This window comes from Apteryx rowi, unplaced genomic scaffold (genome assembly GCF_003343035.1).
Source record: "Apteryx rowi isolate R43461 unplaced genomic scaffold, aptRow1 scaffold_460, whole genome shotgun sequence".
NCBI lineage: Eukaryota > Metazoa > Chordata > Aves > Apterygiformes > Apterygidae > Apteryx > Apteryx rowi.
The window spans coordinates 138,225-160,329 of NW_020450717.1; the positions used below are offsets into that span (position 1 = coordinate 138,225).

General features: G+C 41.3%; 1 protein-coding gene across 1 annotated transcript in view; it reads left to right on the forward strand.

Moving 5' to 3' along the window:
- Positions 1-1,048: 1,048 nt before the first annotated feature.
- The window catches only part of C2CD2 (C2 calcium dependent domain containing 2), a 42,295-nt gene continuing 21,238 nt past the window's right edge, over positions 1,049-22,105 (forward strand). The window contains exons 1-8 of the mRNA XM_026077760.1: positions 1,049-1,090; positions 1,582-1,638; positions 2,223-2,321; positions 12,877-12,996; positions 13,468-13,569; positions 17,652-17,774; positions 18,075-18,195; positions 21,376-21,484. Coding sequence (XP_025933545.1) covers positions 1,049-1,090; positions 1,582-1,638; positions 2,223-2,321; positions 12,877-12,996; positions 13,468-13,569; positions 17,652-17,774; positions 18,075-18,195; positions 21,376-21,484 — 773 coding nt within the window. The remainder of the gene's footprint in view (positions 1,091-1,581; positions 1,639-2,222; positions 2,322-12,876; positions 12,997-13,467; positions 13,570-17,651; positions 17,775-18,074; positions 18,196-21,375; positions 21,485-22,105) is intronic.

Below are 22,105 nucleotides of genomic sequence, written 5' to 3' on the forward strand. Positions count from 1 at the left end.
CCCCACGCGCCCTCGCGGGTGGAAACGCGCCTGGCTGCGGGGGCGCGGCCCTGTCAGCGCCGCCGCGCGCAGGAAATGGCGGGGGGCCGCGGCCCGGCCCGGCCTGGCGGGGGGCGGCAGCGACCCGCCGCCCCAGCGGGCGGCTGCGGGGGGACCTGTCCTCGTGTGCGCGCCCGCCCGGGGCTTCCCCCTCCTGAGGGGAACGGCGGCACCGCGCCACGCACTGAAGGTGCCGCTGGGCGCCGCTGGCAGCGAGCGCGCTTTTTCTGGCCGCCCCATACCCCTATTTATATGTATATGCATGTCTCTATGTGTGTGTGCGTGGAAAAATTATCTGTATGTATATACTTGGTTGCCGTTTGGTAGGAATGTGTAGGGGAGAGGTGGCCCGAAGCGCGGCGTGCGAGCAGGGACGGCTGCGGCCCTCGCAGCCCCTCGGCGGCCCCCGCCGTGGACCACCCTGTGCAGGAGCCAGGAGGAGGTCAGCAGCGGAAACTTCCCGCTCCGCTCACCGCTGATACCTGGCCCCGGACGAGTCATTCGGCAGATAACTCCCACGGCTGGTCTTTTTCTGTGTTCTCCTGTATACCGCTCCAGCTCTTTATAAATATATATATATATATTATTTTTATATATATATATATAGAGAGAGAGAGCAGGATAGCCTGCTGTAGATGGTCACAGGATGGTGGGGGGCTTCCTTTTTTGTTCGTTTGCTTTCCAGCCGGCTCGGCTAGGAATGCACAAAACTTGGCCAGCCCCTTTCCTTCCTCGCCTCTTTTTGCAAAGGATGTAATGTGACATATTGCTCAGTGGTTTATAATGATATACCCAGCTCTAAGAGGCAGCAAGGTTAGGTGAGGCCAGGACAACCTAATTCCCTGGTCTTGAGGATTTGAATCCTTGCTGCGTCAGTGGAAAAAGCCAGGGTTAAACTATCAGGGAAGTGTTGTGTATCTAAAGTCTCCAAATTTGTGTGTAGCCTTCTCTATAGGTCTGGGAGAGTGCTAATTCATTTGTCAGCTGCGCCAGAGGGCTTCCTTGTTACATGTTGGGGGGAAGGTCGGAGGAGAAGGAAGAGCCGGGGAACGTATGTGTGTGAAAGATAAGAAAAGCAGTTTAACGCTTTCCAGGCAGCACAGTAAACTAGGGCAGTGAGAAGGAAAAGTGAATATTACCTTGCCTACCCTTTTAAATTTCACCGTGCAGTTCAGAAAACTGTGTGTGGTGCTAAGAAACTAAGGTTTGCTTTGTGCTTGTGGAAAAAAAGTGAGCTAAGACAATTTGGGAAAAGGTGCTAGAAACAGAAACCAACTACAAACAAGCAGCAGCGCACTGTCCCCAAAGGGAGACCAAAGCGACTTAGACCCTCCCCCACACACCCTCCCTCCCTAAGAGAGCAGCTGGAGCCTTTTCTTTGGATGAGTTCGCTGCCTGGCACCACAGCCTGGTGTTACTCCCACTGTCAGGCTCCCAGAACGATGTCAGCATCGCCCAGCTAATGAAATTCCTGCGTGCATGTGCTGCTGTGCCAAAACAACCTAGGGTGACTGGGAAAGCAGCCCTGGCTGCTGTGCATAGCACGTGTGCAATGCAGTTGCTGATGTTTTTGAAAGTGTGGCCTCGCTGCAGAAACAGGTATACGGTATCTTTCTCTTGCTGTGTGTCTGAACACTAAATAGTTGTCACCACTGTTGATCCTCACACATGAGGTTGGATTTGAGGGGGATGGGGAAGTGTTTCTTCCCTCACCTCTGCAAACAAGCATGCGGGTTCTCTTAGTTTTGGCATAGGTTATTGGAGCCATATGACTCTTTTTATTTTTTTTTTTAAGTATTAGCTCAGTAATTAGGCCAAACCAAAATGCCTTTTAAAAATATGGTGCTCTGATTAATTCTTACTTCAGAAAAGCAGTTTCACTGAACCCTGTTACTCCTCGTGGGCTTCATTCTGCAGTGTACAGCTTACCCTGATATTCTGCTACAGTGAAAGATGAGTTATGCTGAGGCCTATATTCATGTCCTAAGTATAGGTTTTTAGGCTCTGCCTGGTATTATGTAGTGAGGTGTAGCGCAATTAATATAAACAAATTTTGACATACATTTGCAATTCTGTCTCTGGTTCTTCCAGGAACTTCACTGACAATGAATTTTCGTCACTCATTTTCAAGTGATAGTTACATCACCTAATAAAGTAATGCTTTTTTTTTTTTTTCTTCTTAGGATTCACAGTTGCTTACATTTGAGGACAATGACCCACCGGAAACACTTGAACTAGCAGTTAAAGAAGTTGTTAGTGTTGTAAAGTCAGCACAAGAGAAGGTAAACTTCAGTTTTGTTTTGTTTCAGCTTACTTTGAAGTAGGAAGCGTAACTTCTTTACTCATTAGTGTCCGTGGGAGTTTTGTTTTGTAATACCTCTGCACACTTGACCTAAGCTTGTCAAGGCTGGTAAGAGGCTGCCTCCCTAATGAACCTGTGTAAACTCTTCGCATTTATTCACTTCTTTTGCAAGTCATGAACAGAGTGTGCCACAGGGCTTCTTCCAAATGAACAATGAACAGGGTTATGTCAAGTTTATATATATGCCTTTAATGAACTCATACAGCAGCCTTCTTCCCCCCTGACCCCCGCCCTCGATCTTGTGGTTCCCCATCCTATTGTTGAAGTGTAGGGAGGGAAATTCATGAAAAAGGAAAGGGACACTTCTCCTCTGGGGCAGTAAAGTGTCTTTGTCTGCCTCTTGCTGTTTGGTTTGCTGTTTACAAGGTTTGCTTCATCAGTCCTGACTGGATAAGGATCAACGGAACAGGTGCAAAGTCTTAGGGGTGAAGTCCCGGCTCTATTGAGCCCTGTATTTGGTGAGGAGAGAATTGTCTCAGTTCTTCCCACACAAACACCACTGGCACATTCTGGGAAGTGTTTTTCTCCATACTTAATGCATGTAACATTAAAATGAGGCAGAATGTGGCTCTTAGAATGATACACAGATTCATTAGAAGGAAAAATGTATGTATGCTTATTAGCAATGATAGCTTCTGCATTTTCATCCTAGTTACTGTAACTACTAGTCACATCTGAACTGGCACTCGGCTTTAGGCACCTCAACCAAATTAGCCTGGTACTCTTTTCTAGTTTTGCTTTGTTATTCAGGTTTGCTTGTCTGTTTTAGATGTTAAGCAGCTATACTATGATTCCTTTGAAAACTATGCATGCTTATCAGCCTGATTACACATCTCACCAGTCACACCCTAATTGGTGGCCCAGTAGCTAGGGACTGCCAGCATGTAAAGGTGTTTGTGCACTTGTTCTCTTTCTTCTTTTTTTCTACCAGTGCTCCCTGCCCCAGCAGTTCGAGCTAGAGAGAGTGGAGTTGGGAGGGCTTTAGAGTTGGTGTTAGTGTTACTCAGTGCCGCTGGAAGAGATATCAATGTGAGGGGGATTGTAACGAGAGGGGACTGCCAGGTCTTAAAGTAGTGTTTTGTATAATGTGTGAAGCCAGCAGCAAAGAAAGAACTGCTACGAATAAGAGGTAGCGAGTGACAGCACAAAAACACTTCTGTGTCTTGCAGTGCACTGTCTAAAATGTTGTTGAAAAGTGGGTAGGGCTGCAAATGTATTTGCATGTGAGATGATTTGCGAGGTTCCAGTCTGCTAGGTGGCCTTGGCCATTACATGAGTATCAGTGTCAAAGTGCGGTAGGGACTAGTGAGGCTTAGTTGGTGTGCACAGTACAGTGCTCATGACTGGATCACAAAGCAGCAGTGTCTCAAGGCTAAATCCCTCTTTGGTCCTGCCTGCATGACAGAACTGAAGCATGATGCCATGGTCCTGGATTTCCCTGAAATCATGTTATACCACCAGGAACATCTGCGTTCAGTCCTTAAGTTAACTTTTACGTTGTTTAAAACTAGCATAATATTCTGATTGCCATAGCAGCAAGGTAAGTTAGTGTTCATGGTGCCCCGTGCTGCCATGGTGAGGCTGGGATAGCTCAGGCAGTAGAAGCAGGTGATTTCTGGCTCCATAGCAGCCTAAGCCAGTTTAACTGCTGGGTGCTCTAGGGCTGTTCTCTTGCTCTCCCCCACCTGCGGTTTTGTGATCCTGCACCCTCCCTTGTGCAGTCTTTGGTGCTTGTTTGACCTTGGCTTGAGCCATTTCAGCATGCTTATTGAGCTGTTATACTATGGTCAAAAATCAAATGTGGTTTCACAGGAGCTTAAACCAATATAAGCACATTTTAAAATGTATTGAATTATGACAATTTTGCTTATGTAAATTGGGCTGTTCTGAACTGTCCCAGAACCATTTCCATAATCCTGTGCACAGCTGCTCGAAAAATTTCTCTGAATTGTTCTTACTCTTTCAGTTAAGGTACAACCTGAATAATTTATTTGGATTTCAGTATATAATAACCTTAGAATGGCACTCTGGTAGTTACTTTCACTACCTCCTTAAATGCATGCCTTTTTCCAACTACCTCAGGAGTTTTCCTCTCGCACACTAATTTTCAGTGTGACATATTCCTCAGGTAATGCCAAGGGTCTAAAGTTTTTTTTCCCCTCTTTTCAAACTGCTTTATCTTTGTAAGTATTACTAGAGAATTTAATGTGAAATAGAAATCTATCTCTGCACTTTGTCCAAACTCAAACTTATGGTGCGAGTTTGTAACTTCACTGCTGGTGAGACTGGCTCTGGATGTAGCTTGTGACCGTATGCTGCATGTTTATCAATGTTATAGCATCCCACAGAGCTCTGCACCTGCCTGAGGCATCAGCTGGCACAGGATGTGTTCCTGTAACCAGTTCAGCATGGTTCTTTACTTGTGATCTGTGTGGCAAGAGTATACAGGTGCCCTGGTCAGCAGCCAGGGCTTGGTTTATTGCATGTCATTTCAAATATGTATTTTCAAGGCCTTGCATCAGAGAGGTTGTGGTCACAAAAGGAAATAGAGGATTGAGGGTGTGAGGTCAAAATAGCAGTAAACATGCGATCTGTAATAATGTAATGCAGGTGTATGTTGGTATTTGTCTTTTGTTGTGGGTAGTCCTCTGTCCTCTTGGATGCTGGACCATGGAGCACACCCAGGTGATGAGCCCACGTGGTGCCAGTCCTGAGCCTCATGCCTGGGAACACTTACATACGGTCTTACATCAAAACAATATGGGATCACCAACCAGACTGTAATTATTATATTACTGCTGATGGTTCTGTTCACGGTGAGGACACACACTGACACATGCAGTCCTTAGGTATATACATGCTGTCCTTTCCTTGAAGAAGCTTAAAGATATGAAACTGTATGTCCACAATGCAGTGATGCAAACACGGTTAGGGAGGTTCCTTGCTGTGAGCTTGGCACATGCCGTTGTGATGGTGGTTGAGCTGCTCCGTGGATGACAGTTGCACCACACTGCTTTTTGACAAAGCCTTTATTTATATATAGTCTGTACTTCAGAGGCCACAGCCTAAATATATAGAATGAAGTGGCCTGTTTTCACTGTGTGTTGTTGGTTGGTTTACTTTAATAAAGTAAGCATTAGCAGTATTCTTAGCTACTTCTGCCAATCTTTCCATTACTGTAATCTATTTCTAGAGGCTTTGAACTTGACAGTAAAAAACATGCAGCAAAAAGCTGATTCTCTTGGCTGGAATTTGGCACAGAAAGGCTTGGACAGAGCAAACTTCTGTCTGTTTTATAACCTTTAAATGACAACAGAGGTGTCCCTCTTTTTCCTGTTTCATACTTCAGTAGAAAGGGAAAGAATACCTTCAAGAGCACCCACTGTTCAGCATTCCCTCAATGAGTTGTAATAAGTTGCTATTCAAAGAATCACTATCTTATATCACTGTTGGCAATAACAATTATCAAAGCTTCAGGTTAATTTTTGTATTATGAATCYTGCTAGGGGAAACGGTGGAGAGAAAGGAAGACTATTTTGTAGGCTCATGAGAGGTACTGTTTTCAGATGGGCTGTGCAGCATGTCTGAGAAGGCCTTATTCAACCACATGGCTATTGCACCTTCATCTTCATTACTTCATTCCCAGTCACCCTGCTGTGAACTGGCAGCCTATGTTAGTGTCACACTGGGGAGTTAGGCCTTCCAGTTCCACTTATTTTGAAGCAGGTAAAGACATTGCGAAGCAAAGGCTATTTTGAACTCCAGGAAAGATGGCTCTTGTCTTGGACGCTACGGTACTAACTGGGATTCATTCCTAATTGTAAACGTGTGTTTGTTTCTGTTTATTTTTGAGCCATGCCATTACAGGCATTTTTTGAGTAAAGCTTCCTGACCATCATGTGTGGTTCCTATTGTCCTTTAACTCCCTCTTCTGCTTGAAAAGCTGTCCCAAAGCTTTGGTACTCTAATGACTGTCTTTTTCAAGCCTAAATGGAATCAAGGACCACATAGCTTTTTTTTTTTCTTTTTCTTTTTTTTCCTTCTCTGTACTAATATAATCCTTTATCCCTAATGCATTTACTTTTCTTCCCTGGTGCTTGCTGTCAGTAAATACATCGTAAAGGAATTATATTTCCTTTCAGCTTTTGTTTAGCTTGGCTAAATAAGTTGTTCCTTAAGTCTCCTTTTATAGGGTGGGCTTGCCTTATAAGTAACTCTTGTTCCAGTTAACAAGTTAACACACTTGTTCCAGTTAAATTCATTTTTCTTGAACTTGATGTCTAAGTGAGGCGCAGCACTACAGATGAGGTCTTATCATGCTTTGAAATTACTGGAGGTTTTTTGTGTTTCTGAAAGTACTTTCTTCATGTGTTTTAAAACTCCAGACTGCCTTTTTCATGGCTACATGACTTAATGCACCCAGGTCTTTCTTCCTTTGTCATTCTCCTAGTGATAAGCTCCCCTTTATAGTTGTGTTTATTAATCCTCATACACACGTGCTTTGTATTATGAATTGTGTTTCTTCTAGTCTTCAAGGCTTTTCAGCATTTCTGTGTGATGTCCTAATTTTCTTATATATTGCTGCTTCCCAGCTTTCTTTCCTTAGCATCATGCTTTGGTAGGTTTATATAGAGGACTTTTGGACAAAACTATGTAATAGAGTCAGCTGACAAGCTCCCTTGTAACTTGCTTCCAGGTTAGTAGCTTTCACCTCGCAGCTTGTCTGCTTTCCTTTTCCTTTCAGACACATCCCTGTTCACCTTAAAATGTGAATGAGTACAAGTTTAATTATCAGTGGGGTAACCTATAGGAAGACTTACTAAAATAGACACGACAACATAATGACCTACTTAAGAACTGAGTGTCTTGTCAAAGGAAGATGTCAGAGTTAGGATCTGTTTGCTTAAATGAAGATAATACTGGTTTTGGCACTGTCAGGTATCCTGCCTAGCTTCCAGCTGCTACTGCCGAAGCATGCGGACCTCCTATAGCTTCTGGGTCACATCTGCCAACCCTGTGCAAATGTCTGGGTTACCTTAAGCAACCTTCATGGTAATATATGCCTGTGTCTAGGCGAGTGAACCTCTCTCCGAGTTACTGTGGCACGAACTGGCAAACCTCTCTTTCATTTTATTGTCTTCCATTTGTCTCTCTCTTCAGCTACACTGTCTTACAAATTGGTTGTAAACACTTGCGTGTTTGTGAGGCCAAGCCAACAGAACAATATTTCTGCTAGTTGTTTTTCCTCTTTTAAAAAATGGGTACTGTTTCTTGTTCTCCTACCATTTGGTGCTCACTTGACTTGATAGGCTGATTAAAAAATTCTTCCTGTCCTGTTTCCGTGTACTCCGTTTTTTTTTTTTCTCCCTCCCTTCCTCTCTCCCTTCCTCCTTCTCTCCCTTCCTTTTCTTCCCTCCCTGCCTCCCTTTTCTCCCCTGGTTTGAACTTGTGTGTTTGTCAGTCTCAAAGGAATAGAAAAATTCACTTGTTCTATCAGTTTTTGTTTTGCTTCTGCTGCTTACGTGGAAATTTCTTCCTTCATGCACTCATTGCATCACTCACCCTGCCTTCGCCCTTGTGTTTATCATCATTTTGGAAAATTGGCTCTGAGGTTGTCTCATTGTATTTGCCCACAAACTCGCTTTGTTACAGGCTTCTAAAAATCTGCCCCTAGCAGTGCCTGCATTAGACACTGCATTTGTTGTCTTTGCTTGAATTTGTCTTTGTCATTTGGTAAACTGCTTGGGTAAAGAGGGAACGGTGTAGAACTACAGAAAGCCTCACATGAAGTAATACCTAGGCCCTGGTAACCAAGGAGGACAATATAACTCTCTTTCTGAACAGCTGAGTATTATGTCTATGTAAAGAGAGAAGTTTCTGACTGGAAAATTTTCTTATGGTGAGATTTTAAGCTGAGCACACAAACAGTCTGTGTGGCCATTGGCACGATAAGTTTTCTGTGCCAAAAAAAGAGCGCCTTCTCTTTCTTGGAGCAGTACTCCAAAACAAAAATTGGAAATTGTGAGGTTCGTAAATCTGATTGCGTACTGGTCCCTACCGCTGAGTTTATGGCAGCTTTCACTTTGTGGCTGCCTCATGATATACTTGTTTTCTTGTGCAAACTTTTTAAAGATTGTTATTACTTCTTCTATTGATATGTATTTCTGAACCTTGAGTAACCTGCTCTGTCTGGAAATAACTGCCATGTGCAGTAAAATTAATTCCTTTGCAGAAAGAAGGTAATCAAGGCCTGCAGTGCTGTGAGTTTTACACATGCACTTTGATGCAATCTTGGTTTTGGGGGAGGTGAAGAACTTTCTCTATAGGACTATAAAAATTTCCTGCTTAAATCACGGCCATTTGCCGTTCACTTCACTACTGGAGAGAATCTATTTTCTTACATGGGCGGGTGAGGAAGAAAGACTATTCAAAATAACAAAAAGGCTGTGTGTAAAGCATGACTCTATATGGTGCCGGTGCCTAAACTGAAATTTTTCAAGGCAAAAAGGCACCAAGTGCGACAAGCAGAGGCATCTTGATTCTCTTTGTGAACTGAAGTAGTTTTTGCTACTTCTTCAAGAAAGGAAAAGAATAGAAATTTCAGAGGAACAGGGAAGGAAAAAGCAATGGAAGTAGGGAGGGAGAGGACAAAGTAGTAGTGAGGAAAAAAAAAAGACTTAAATAGCTGTGAGTACACACATTTAGACACTTTGGTGTCTTAGAAAAGAAATATATGATATATATTTCTACCTTATTCCAACTGTAATGCTTTTCAGTCTTGTTAGTTCCCACAGTTGTTTATCTGAAACCTATTTTTTTAGGATAATTATACTAACAATTTTAGATACATAAAGGCAAGATGTGTAGAAGTGTTAGTGCATATGCCCCTCAGTAGAGCTGGATACCAGTGTCAGACAAATACAGAACAGAGCCCGATCCAAGGGGTTTTGCCTAAGTTCGGGGCTAGTGCAGTCAGGAATAGTGGCCGGAAGGCAGAGGTAAGTGAGGGGGGAGGTTGGAGGGTGCTGAGCAAATAGCAAGAATAGCCCTGGTGTGGGCATGATAAAGTGCCCAGAGTGTGTTGATCATGGGGAGGGTTGACAGACAGATGAGGAGGAGGAGGAGGAGGTGGAGGCAGCCTTGCCAGTGAGGCCACCTGAGGACATGCTGGGAACCAAGGCGGTGTGGAGCAACCTGGGAGCGCACACCAGTGCTGGTGGTGGGCTGTTCGTGCAGTAGGAGGCAATGTGGATATGCTGGAGCTAAGGAGATGCTGAAGGCAATAAACATCTTGGTCTTGGTGGTGGAAGAGTCCCAGGTTCTTTGTGCTGCTGCTTCACCACACCCTCTCTCCTCTACCTCAGGAAATCTTGCTTGTCCAGATGTAAGAGAGCAAAGAAGGACTGGGGCATAACCCCTCTGGGAGTCCAAAATTAGCCAGCCAGAGCTGCTGTGCAGTGGTGCAAGGGTTTAATTTTGCATGAGCAGTTTGTGATGGAAATGACAGGTTTCTTAGACTCTATTAAAACATTAAGTGTCGATRACTAAGGATGTCCTTGGGATGGAGAGGTGTGAGAGGGAGAGATGAGGAAGATAGACGAGGCTGAAGTTCAACTATTAGTTCAGATGCTGCTGTTTTCTTATGAACGTATATACTTCCTCTTTCCCTCCTCTTTCTACCAGAAAGGGGTGCTTGTCTGCCAGACCCTCCCCTCTCCTGCTGACAGACGCATTTGATCTCTAATTCTCTAACTACAGCTTCACCCTAAGTCACAGATGAGTGAGGTGCATTTTGTTGGTAATTGCTCTTTATCTGGTCAGGGAAAAAGAATACAAGGAAGCAGGTTGGATGAGGGCAGGGAGGAAGGGGAGCATATCACAGGAAGCCTCAGTATTTTTCTTCATGTTACTGTTTTGGTGCAAATGGCCTATTTATTTCTCCTCTGGTCTATCAAAATTATCTGCTACACTTCTAAAGGAATGTCACTTAGAAAGGGAAGTGGCAGTTGTGGTCTCTTTTTAATCAGCTTCCCACCACTTGTAACACTATCTTAGATGAAAACAGAGCCTCTTTCTCTTCTAATTTTAGCCCAGAATTTTACTTTTCTCAGTATTCCTATTCCATGAATCATCCCGCTGCTCCCAGAATGAAGGAGGTCACCTGATATAAATTATTTTCTACTAGTAAACATGGAACCAATTCCTTTTTCTGACTGAATTCAAAATCAACAAACCTCTGTGCCTAAAGACCACAGCTATTTTATTTAAAGTGGGGGGAGAGGGAAGTAGGATTTTCTAGGTGACTTTGGAAGAAAAGAAATGAGTCAAGGAGATTAAAAACACAAACCCTACTGGTTTATGCTCCTAAACTAATGGTAAAAATATCAGTTAATGGGTTTTGATCTCTTGACGAGGTAGAGAAAGAAGAATAGAAAGTTCTACTGACTGGAGCAGCTGTTTCCATTTTTTACTTAGAAGTGAGGTTTAAGAATAAAGAAGCACATGAACACACTTACCAACTCTCCTGCCACACTTGTTTTTTTAATAGTAATCAGTTGAGTCCTGGCAACCTTGCCTCTTAGAGCTCCAGAAATTCCAGAGGAATGACTCTACATCAAATGTGCAGCAAGTTCAAACTTGTTTTGAATGCACTGAACTTCCTAGGCATGTGTGGATCAGTTGTGCGTGGATGGTAAACCACTGCATTTAGGACATGCAAGTGTCAGCAATTTTTGCATTATACCTGTCCTTTTTCCTCCTCTGTGCTCCAAAAAGAGGGAGGAACCTATCCGTTTTCAAAGTGCTTAAAGAAAAGCCATGAGAATCCATCCTCACAGTGAATAAAATGAGTAATTCCGTGTTTCAACTCAGTTACAAGCAAAATAAGCAGAAAGTTAGCTCTTTGGTCTTGTTAGCTACTAAAAACATGCTTAAAACTCATTTCTGTTACGTCATAATAGTGGCTGTTCATGTTGATTGTATGGGAGTAAGGAACATAAATTATTTCTGAAGGAATTAGATTTTGGGGAAGGGGAGTAATGAGCAAAACAGATTTTTCCACTTCCAAACTACCCTTGGCCAAAGATGTAAACCTGAAAAGGCAAATCTTGCTGCTTGTGGGTGTGGTTGGGATTTTAGTTTGATTTCTGCCCCCCGCCTCTCTTTCCTGCTCCTTTGTAATTAAGTCTCTACCTTAATGGAAATGCTCTGAAGCTCTTGATAATGTTCTGGTGCTTCTTATAATATGTTCTGTAGAGCCCTGGGAGATGAAATATATTTAAGGAGAGACTGATAAGGACCTTCCAGAAGGTACATGATTCATTTTAAAGCCTTCAACTTCAATTTCAGTGCCCATAAGTGAAGCAATAAAGCACACAAACATAATTTAATAGCATATGTACAGAGTTTCCGTCAAACAAATCTTGCAGCGAATTATTTGTCTGTGCGTTGCATTAACCTGATTAACTTTGCTTGAATCAGTTTAAGGAGCATTCACACTATCCTTTCCAAAGTTGAAGCTGTGAGGACAGTAGCCACAGAGGAACAGTGACAAGCAGCTGTCTGCAACCAGCAGAGCTGTTTGCAAAGTGAACTTCTCTCTGTGACCTTAATGAATGATTTCCCTCTTCTGTATCTGGGGCTTTCCTGTGCTGCAAGATGCTTTCTGTACATTCTTTGAATTTTGAACAGCACTTCTGGAGCCTAAGTTGGTTTGCAGAGGAGCAGGAGGAAAAACGATTCTGTTTGTAAACTTGGTGCGATAACACGTTAAATTACTGCTTGTAAAAGTGCAGGAGTGTACTTAATGAAGTATATTGCAGTCAAGTGGCATACAAACTTGTCTCAAACATTTAGCTTCATTACCGAATTTCAGTGCCTTTCCTGGTTTAATAAAAAAAACTTGAATAGCCTTTAAAAGTCTCCTGTCCCTCACTACCCCGTTGGGAATTGACGTTACTTGACCAAAATCCTCTTCTTTGCAGCAGCAGTGTTCTGGCAAAGTTTCCTGTTTGTGAGATACCGTTAAAAGCAATCTTGTTTAGTTCATTTTTTGGCCCAGAAACTAATGTCAGGTAAAAACAGCTATCCGGTGATAAGATGCTTAGTTTGGAGCGGGAGAGGAAGAGGAATGAATTTCTTTTGAAGTTCAAAACTTTTGAGTTTGTGTGTGTGTGTTTTGTGTGTGTGTGTGTGTGTGTTTTGTATTAGATAACAATACAAAAGGAGTTCTGGAAAATACCATAGTTGCTGGATATTATAAATTCTGTGTCCAGAAGTGAAAATGTGATGTACCATTTTTAGAACTGAATGTATGGAAGGAAGTAAGGATTGCCTGGAAATCTTCCATCTACAGAATTTAGCTCAATTCTGGTAGCTTAAAGCCCTTCCTAGTTCCTTTCCTACACTCCCCATACATTCTTCTAACTACTAAATTGTTTTCTCCCTTCGTCTCCCCCCACCCTTCCTTTCTTTAGGTGGTTTCTTGTAATGTTGTGGGAGATTCCGTTACATTTGTTGTCAATGTCTCACATACTTCACCCACTACTGCAGAAAGTCAGTCATACAGTGTGAAACTGTCTCCACTTCACTTGCAGGTAAAGTGTTATCTATTATTCTCTCTTTTTTGTTGTTGTATCTAATCCCATGGCTAAGCTGCAAGATCTGAAAGGTGGTTTCAGGTTTTCATCACCTGTTTGCAAAATGCATACAAGGTCATGTTAACTCAGGTAAAACATTTAATAATATTAAATAATTATTTAATAATAATAAAATTCATCTGGTGCAAGTGATAAATCTGTGAAGTAAGCTTCTTCTGTAGGAGGACTGGATAAATAGCACTTTGGATAGACTACTCAGATGCATAGAACAAAAAATGCCCTTTTTTGATTAGCATGCATTCTCAAACCTTAAGTAACTTCTTCTGTCTTCTTAGAGTGTCACTTTGGCATTTGTTCACTCAGAAACTGATATCAATCTTGCTTTGGCGAGCCTTAGTATGGAGGGTGGCTTACCATTTCTTTACAGAATACCAAAACACTCTCCCATATCTTCTTTCATATCCCCAGCTTCAGCTCTACGTGAAAGACAAGGGAGAAGATGTCAAAGTTGAGTGGTTCCTCATTAATGCCTCTGAAACCAATTTTGAAATCCAGCCATCAGTGCAGGAGGTCAGTCAGTAAGTTTTATTTATTTGTTGTAACGAATTGTCTAATGCAAAAATGTAGTCCGGGTTTGGAGAGGCCTTAGACAACCGCTGCCAACTCTTGCTGCTGCTGCCCCTAATTGTCACCCTGTCCCTCTACCTTGGGGAGCTGAGAAAACCTGTCTCAGCTCCTTCAGTGCAAAACCCAAGGTATTGCTTTAGATTAGCAATGAAAGTGGCTAGAGCTAAGATACCAACCCAGGCTGGAACAACTGAAGCAAAAATGCCTGTTCCTTTCTGCTGACTGTTTGGTAGAAGAGTAGGGCAGTTATCTATTGGCAGTGATGTCTTAAACTCTTTCAGTGAAATTTGCCAAGGCTCATCAGTCAAAACCCTGAATCTCTGAAATCTAAGAGCATCTCTCAAGATTACTGAAGCATTTCACAAACAAATGAATGACTTCGCAAATATTTTTCATCCAAATTTAAAGGTGTGAAAAATAGCTGTTCCCAAATACCTTCTTTCAGAGCACTTCTAAAAAATTTGTAATGGTATTCCCATCAAAGTAATTACAAAGTTGCCCATTCCTTAGTTTAAATCAGCCTTGGAATCTGGCAACCCTAGTTCAGAAACGGCTCTGAAAAACTAAAAATTTTTAAAGAAAAGATAGGTGATGTAAAAGTATCTTGAGGCTTTCTGAATTGCACCTTACCTTAGTATATAAGCACTGAGTCACTGGGGCTTTATTTACGAATCTCCTGTAAAAGCTCCTTCATGATTTGAGACTTTCTTTTGCCTTTCATCCTTCATAATTCTTTTTATTTTGGGGGGGAGTGGGGAGGGCACAAGAATGGTGGCTGTTATGCCTTTCTTGCAACAGTAGGTGCACCATGTTTCCCTTGCTTTTATTTTGTGAGGTCACTTTTCTGACTGAAGGTCTTATTAAGAATTAGCTTTATTCCATAGTAAAGTTGTTTCTGAAGATCTTTACTGAGTGACCTAGTATCGTAATAATTTATTACCATAGCTTTTATACACAAAAATGTAAAACTCATAACTAAAGACAAACAAGTCTTTTGAAGTGTGTTTTTAATGTAGATTCTACTGGCACGTGTAGCAACATAAGTGACCTTTGTGCATAGGCCTGGCATGTTGATTATCCACATATTGAACAATCATTAAGTACTTACTGACAAATGCAAATGACTCTGCAACAGTCAGTGTGTTCAGCTGGAATTTAAAACCTGTGTTTTGAAAGATGCCTGACACCAGAGTTACAAAGCAGTTGTAACTCACTCTGCTCAGCCTGTGTTTTTTTTAAAACAAGCCTCTTAAGTTCTTAATAGCTAAGGGCTTTATTTTCACTTTGAAATTTCTATTAGCATTTGGGGAGGAGGGGAAGCAAACAGAGCTGAAACCTGTCAGCAACCTACACCTTGGAAATCACTTCAGCTCCTAAACTTCAATGACAGCTTTTGTCTTGGTTTTTCCTCTTTTGAAAGAAATATTTTGTGCACAAATAAAGAACTTTAAGTGCTGATCATCATTTACACAGTAGTTCCGTCATCAGTCAGACAAGGTGAAAATAATAAGAGTCTATTTTCTATTGATAAAAGCTGGATGAACCTGAGTTATGTTTGGGCACCTGGATGACTTGCAGGGCTTGGTCCTGCATGTCATGATGTTACTGTGACTTAATGAACTGCTGTGCATCACGCTAGCCACAGTAGCTGACTGCAGACCCCTAGTCCATGTCAAGCTCGAGATAACATGTGTTCTCTTAAATCTTTTTGGTTGGCAATTAAGCCACTATGACTTAATCTTCTAGTGAAGTGAGGTGTGATCGAGCATTTCTTTCCAAATTACGATGGCTAAAAATGAGGTTGGCTGAAAGGAGGCTCTTTAACCAAATTGCTTTGCAAATAACTATGAAAACAGCAGAAAATGCCTGTGAGTAGAAGTCTGATTGCTATTGTTGCTGCTGTTATCAAAGTAAAAAATGTCAGACCAATTTGGTGGCAAATTAGAGCTGGCTGGAATTTTACAACTTTCTTCATCAAGCAATATTTAAGTAAGGTCTGGGGGAGGGAAATAACCTCCCAAATTATGAAAGCTTACAATGATATATCTGCTTATTTACATATCACAAATCACGAAGATGATTATTGAAACTGAGGCTTTGGTCTAATTTACTTTATTAATATTTTTTAAAAATTGTGGAGTATTATCGGGAAGTTGCAGAAATGTGCTGCTGCCTCTTTGGCAGCTGTTTTAGGGAGCATAGCACGAACAAAGCAAAATTACTTTCAGTGAAATCAGTTGATACTGTTGTACATTTTGAACAGTAGCTCCATGTCATCAAAGGGTGATTACATAAGAAGGTAGTGAAACGGGTAGTGCTCTCTACACAACGTTCCTGGGATTTTTATGAAACATCCTGAGCATTCCCATAATGCTCCAATAATTGGGAAAGGGCTGTTGCTCCAAATTTGTTTGACCTGTTGTACAAGCTGCAAGCGTACCTTTACAAGTGCAAAAATAATTCCATATAGTTTTCCTACACTTAGAATGTGATTGAGACTTCTGAAATGATCTCTTGTGGTCTCTCTTGTGCTGGGCACTGTATGCCAAAGGGCACAAGGTCCCTATAGCAGAGGACCATGGTGCAGGATGTCCAGGGTAGCAGAGCTGTACAGCTTTGCTCGGTGATGGTTGCTTCAGACTTGAGCTGTCACCTCCTCATGGCTTTGTTATGTTGTGTGGCTGCACTAGTGTGGATCAGGTAAGCTAGTGGGAAGTGTTGACAGCTGATAGTGCACAGTCTAAGTGCTAAAATACCAGGATTAAGCCTTCAGTTCCTCACTTGATCTCCCCATTGGTGCAAATTCGGTGTCCCTGTCATCAGTGTGCATYGTCTTCTGCAGAAGGGCCTCACTTGTAGGCACTACTTAGTCTGAATCAAACATGGCACACTTGTTATAGGTGTGTTCTCATTACACTACAGCATGCGGAAGGACACATTTTTTTCTGCTTTATATAATTATGGAATTGTCCAACTGTTCTGTACCTACATCTGTAAATCGGTTCCCTTTCTTTTAAAGCCTTGTTCTGTAATAGTATAATCTCTCAAATGTGATACCAGGTAAGAAAAGATGGATGAGTCCTATGTTGTTTACATCAGATTTGTTTCCTACTTCATGCTTTTCTAAAGAATAGAAAACAAACCTCACTGAGCGTCTTCCTGAACTACCTTCAGAGCAATAGAGTATCAAACTGTGCTTTCTGTGATTAACCTAACTTCAAAACTCACTCAGTTGAAGACACTAAGCAGAACAGAACTTCTCAATAGTGTGACACTGAAAGCAGACTTCTGCAGGGTCACGGGGAGGGGAGGGATGGCTCGTTGTCTTGATAAACCTCACAAGTAATTGCTTGAAGCTACATATGTAAGCAAAATCTGTGATGTGTTCTGATGTGTCAAAGAGGAAGTGTGTAAGCAGGTGTTGTTAAATGCAGATTATCACGAGATTTTTGGATGGGCAATCACATGAGTCAATTTCTTGGAGCAGCGTGACTCTCCATCCATACAGTGCACTTTTTAGCAAAGTTGCAGTCCCCCAAGAGGTGCTATAATAATTTTTCTGTGCAGCACAGAATTAGCTCGTTCTCAGCTGTTGCAGGCTGGCATAACTCCCTTTAAATCAGTGGAACTGTGCCAGTCTACTCATCTGATGACCTGACCCTCTCTCTCGGTGGAGTGAGAATCAGTACAAAAAGCTTAAAACAACATCATAAGATATAAATTGATAATGAAACTCCTTTTTTGTGTGTGTGTGGCTAGCAATGGCTCTGCCTCATGAACTTTCAGAACAGCTTGTGACTTTTTTAGTGTATATTTCCAGTTTTCCTTTAAAGCTTAAGATTTAAGATTAAGTAATGGTTTGCATGGTATCTTGGTACGTTTTGCTGTTGGCAGCAGAGATCTTTTCTCTCTCTCAGAAAGTTAATTTTGGATAGCTTTGGTAGTTTGGATGTACCAAATTAGTTTTTTGCCTTAACTTTTATTCTTCTGAATTTTTAGAAGCATGATTATTTGTTTCCTTTTAGGGACAGACAGCAGGGACATGTGCAATATCTGAAACGCTCAGAGATGTTTTGAAGAACCTCTTTAGTTCAGTTTCTGCGTCTGTAGTGTTGAGTACAAAGCCTGCAGATATAAAGGAGGTGCGGGTAAGTTTTAGTCCTACCTAAATCTTTTGATAAGTCTCCTCTGGTCAGTGTTTTTATCATCTATTCATGACCCACAAATGAATAAGTTTAACGCAGTTCAGTGATCAGAAACAACTGGAACACATACTTTAAAATAACATAGCCTTTGGCACTGAAGGCTTTGTGATTATAACTCCCATGTGGCTATTTGTTGATGTTACACCACATCAGATATCTGCTTCACTATATTAATGTGACAGAAGTTAAAATATTTGGTATTTGCATATGCACGATCCCTCTTGTTTCGCTTGCTTTTCACAGAATGTACAAAACATAAGCGTTGTCCCTCAGGGCACTAGTCCGCCTAAACCTCCAAGGGCTCATGAACTGAAACTGCTGGTAAAGAACATCACGGTAAACCTAACTGATCACAATGCTGCAGGTAATGTAGTCCATATGATGCTGCTCATTTTCAAGCAGAGTTTTTTCTGCTGAAATCATTTGGAAGTTCTAGTTTACAAACTTGTCCCAAACAAACTGTAAGCAATTGCTGTACTCTGAGACATGGACTTAGTCGTGTTTGTACAAAACTCTGGATGTTTTAGGTTATTTGATTATTTAAGCATCTTGATCTTTTTGTAAAAAAGAAATCCATCATTTTTGAACAAATTGAATTGTGCATAATTTATAAAATGGGTTGATTATTTTTGGAGTTTATTTTTAATTTTTAAAAGTTACCCCTTTGGGTGTACCCAAGATTGGGGGGCGGGGGGAGGAGGTGGCTCAAAACCAACTCTTTATTAAGCTGAAAGCAGTGATATTTGTTTGATTCAGTATTACCATATTTTTACAGCTGCTTTTCTTTACTTTGAGAAATTTGTTGATGTATCTAAAACTCTCCTCCTTTATGTAAACTCTCCTTAAAGGTTGTGTTCTGTTGTTGTTGTTTTTTCCCCTTTAATAAAGTACCTTGGGGGAGGTGCCTCTTGGCATATGGAGAATGAAGCCAAAAAGGAGGTCACTGCCTAATGAAGTTGCACTGTTGGTTTAGGAAAGAAGCTCCAAGCCTGTCTAACAAGTATTAAAGCTTCTTCAAGTGCAAGCATGCCTGCATCATTGCTTGAGGCATGAGCAAGCATATTTCAGATTTTGTCAATGAAAATGCAGATTTGAGGTCCTGTGACCGATGGTCACTAACAACTCCGTAACTGTTTTTTTAGTGGCAGTTGTGGCTGCTAAGTTGGTGAAGGCACTAGTTTTGGATAAATATATCCTACTTGCAGTACTTCTTTTTTCAGTTAGGTACAATAAGTTTCTGCCCTAGGTTGTTGCATAATGCTGCTTTGCTCCTCCTGGTTGGATGTGATTTCTCTAAAAACTTTCTACAGACTGTTTTTTAAAAACAAGTTATTTTTGTAGTAATTCTGGAAGTCTTTGCAGTGAAATGTCATGTATAAATAAAACTGTGCTGAAAACTGTAGATTGCAAAAAAATTCATTAAGAATTCATTATTATGCTACAATTTCATAGTGCAAGCTAAGCTTTTCAAAAGAGCTGATCATTTTTGGCTGCCTTTGCTTGCCCATTTATTTATTTATTTATTTATTTTTGGAGGAGATGGGGGAGGGCAATCTAATTTGAAGTGCCTTTAAAAGTCATGAGTTACCTTTATGAGCATGGAATGCGTACGATAAAGGATTCCTCCTATGAGAAGCCCCTCTGCTCCTTCCTTGAAATGAGGGGAAGAGGGGACAATTGATTATGATAACCCAGATTTTGACATCCAAATAACCATTTGTCCTTCTAAAAGGAGATGGAGGAAATTTTGCTGGTTCCCTAGCAACTCTTATTTATAGTGTAAACGTATTGGAACTTAGTATGAGAAATCGAGCCGCATATTGGGGTTTAGCTGGTCACTCACTTTAAATGCAATGGAAATACTGCACAGCTGGCAATGCTAGCTTCTGGATTTGGCCTGCTGCTTTTTAATTATTGTTCCCTTCCCTTTTCTTGGCATTGTCTTGCAACAGTCTTTAACCATCGTGTTGCAGCTCTCTAAGCCGCAATAAGAGTCTGCAACATTGCAGGCTAACCTGCACGGCTACATGGTGGGTTGGGGAGGGAGAGTGTTTGTTTCTCCGGATCATTAAGCTAAAGCATGGATTGCTAACCTGCTTTATAGAAGCTTGTGGCTTACCTATAGGCATAGTAGTTCAACTGGTGAGCAAGCCATGGTAGAACTGGCCTTTACTTATGGGCTGTGTTTATTTTTGTCTCCTTATTTTTATGTATATAAACCAGCATATGTCCTAGATTAGTACCATATGGTCCACAGTGCATCATCTGGGGAAAAATGTGATTTCTGCCATAAAGAAAAAAATTGTTAGTTATGTAGACCAGAGAGCACAGGGCAGTGATGTTGAAATACCTTGTTTCACTATCGGTCATTCAGTGGCTCCAGTGTGATTCCAGGCGCAGCTATGCAAGTGTTTCTGCACCAGGCTGCTTAGCACTGCTGGCAGCAGAAGCGTACTGCAGAGACACATGGCTGGCTCCACAGAAAACTGCCCTGGGTTCATTAACTCAGGCTCAGCACGTTGTGAAAGCAGCTAAACTACTTATTCCAGGGTTAGATTGCAAATAAGCTGCATGTACATAGCGCTTTGTCTCCTCTAATAACCTTGCCAGGCTCAAGCTGCTTGTGTGCCTGTGATAGGGCTCATCCACAGCCCAGATACACCAGCAGAGGATAATTTTGAGTTGGTAGTATTAAATATAAACCTAGATTGCCCTAGAGAACAGGAAGCAGCGTGTTTTGTGTTTGATTTGCACAAAGTCAGTGCTGAGCTTCTTGCTGCTCTCCTTGATATTTTGGAACTCCAAGACTGAATGATGATTTCTGATGCTGTAAAAAACATACAAAAGAAACTATTTTATGAGCAACACATTGTGCAAGCTATTTCCCCTTGGAATAGCAGTATAACTAATATGCCAGTCACCAACTCTATCAAGTTGCAAGATCAGGATATAGATATTTCTGCACCAGCACTCTAAAATGCCATGGATTTGTTAAAAGCTGCAGTCCCTAAAGCCATTGTTAATTAACACTACTGTGATTGTTCACTTGCTAAAAAAACTTCCAAAAAACCCCTTACTTTGATTTCCAAAGAAACCACTGTGATTTTGCCCAGTAGGAACTTTGAAAAAGTCTGGTGAGGTTTTTTTTTTTGTTTTTTTAAGAAGCTCAAAACAATTTTACTTTGTCCACCACCACCATCTGCTTGATATTTGTTCTGTGTCCCCAGCCCTTTTGGTCTTTTTACGCCTTCATACAACTTTTTGCTTCATGCCAGAATATAAATCGGGTCATCATGTTTCACACTATGCTGAGCAGTTTATTGGACAATGATGACCCAGTCTTGACCACAGCCATTGATGCAGATGGAGTACAAACTGAATGGAAAGGAGAAATTTATTCTATGGGTGGCTGAGGAAGGATTTCCAGTAGTTTGTTCAAATGGGCAGTACATAAGGATGAGGGTCTTCACTTTCTTTTGAGTAAGTGTGCCTACTGGTGATGGAATATTAATACCTGGATATTGATTTTTCTTTGCCCTTACAGGCAGCACAAACCTTGCGTGTATACTTCAGTTGAATGACCCTATGCAGAAGTTTTCCAGCTCTGTAGCCAAAAATGCTGCAAATCCCTTTTGGAAAGAAGAGTTTATCTTGTAAGTAACTTACCTACTGAGAACACTTTTATAGTAAAACTTTTTTTTTTTTTTTTTTTTTTTTACTTAAGCTATGTGAGGTTTCAAGGGAAGAATGATATTTTGAAATATATCCTGTCAAATGTGTCAGCTGGCCTCAGAAATCTGGCACTGGTAAGGACTTCAGGATACCTAATTACCCTTTGCATGGATAAGATATCAAGCAGGTCTAGATCTTCCCTGACAAATACCTGACTCTAGTAAATGACAGCAATAACAGGCATGATAAATTACTCTGTGCTTTAAGTAAGTGCCAAAAAAAACGTTGGCAAGATTTTGAATTCACTTTTTCTTTAAAAATGCATTTCAGAAAATGTGATTTCTCTCCCATCCTTCCCTCCAATGGGAAATATAAATGTGTGAAAAAAATTGACCATCTAAAAGAATGGTAACTATTACTAAAAGGAGAGTGTAAAACTAACTAGATTTTTCTGTAGAATGAAAATGGGAATTTCGGGTGGTTTGCACAGTTTTCTGTGACTTATACAGCCTCCATGCATACAATCAAAAGCAAACAGTTCTAAAACTATTTTCATTTCCACCTTTTAGTGGCAGAGCAGAAAATACCTGGTAGCTTCTGTA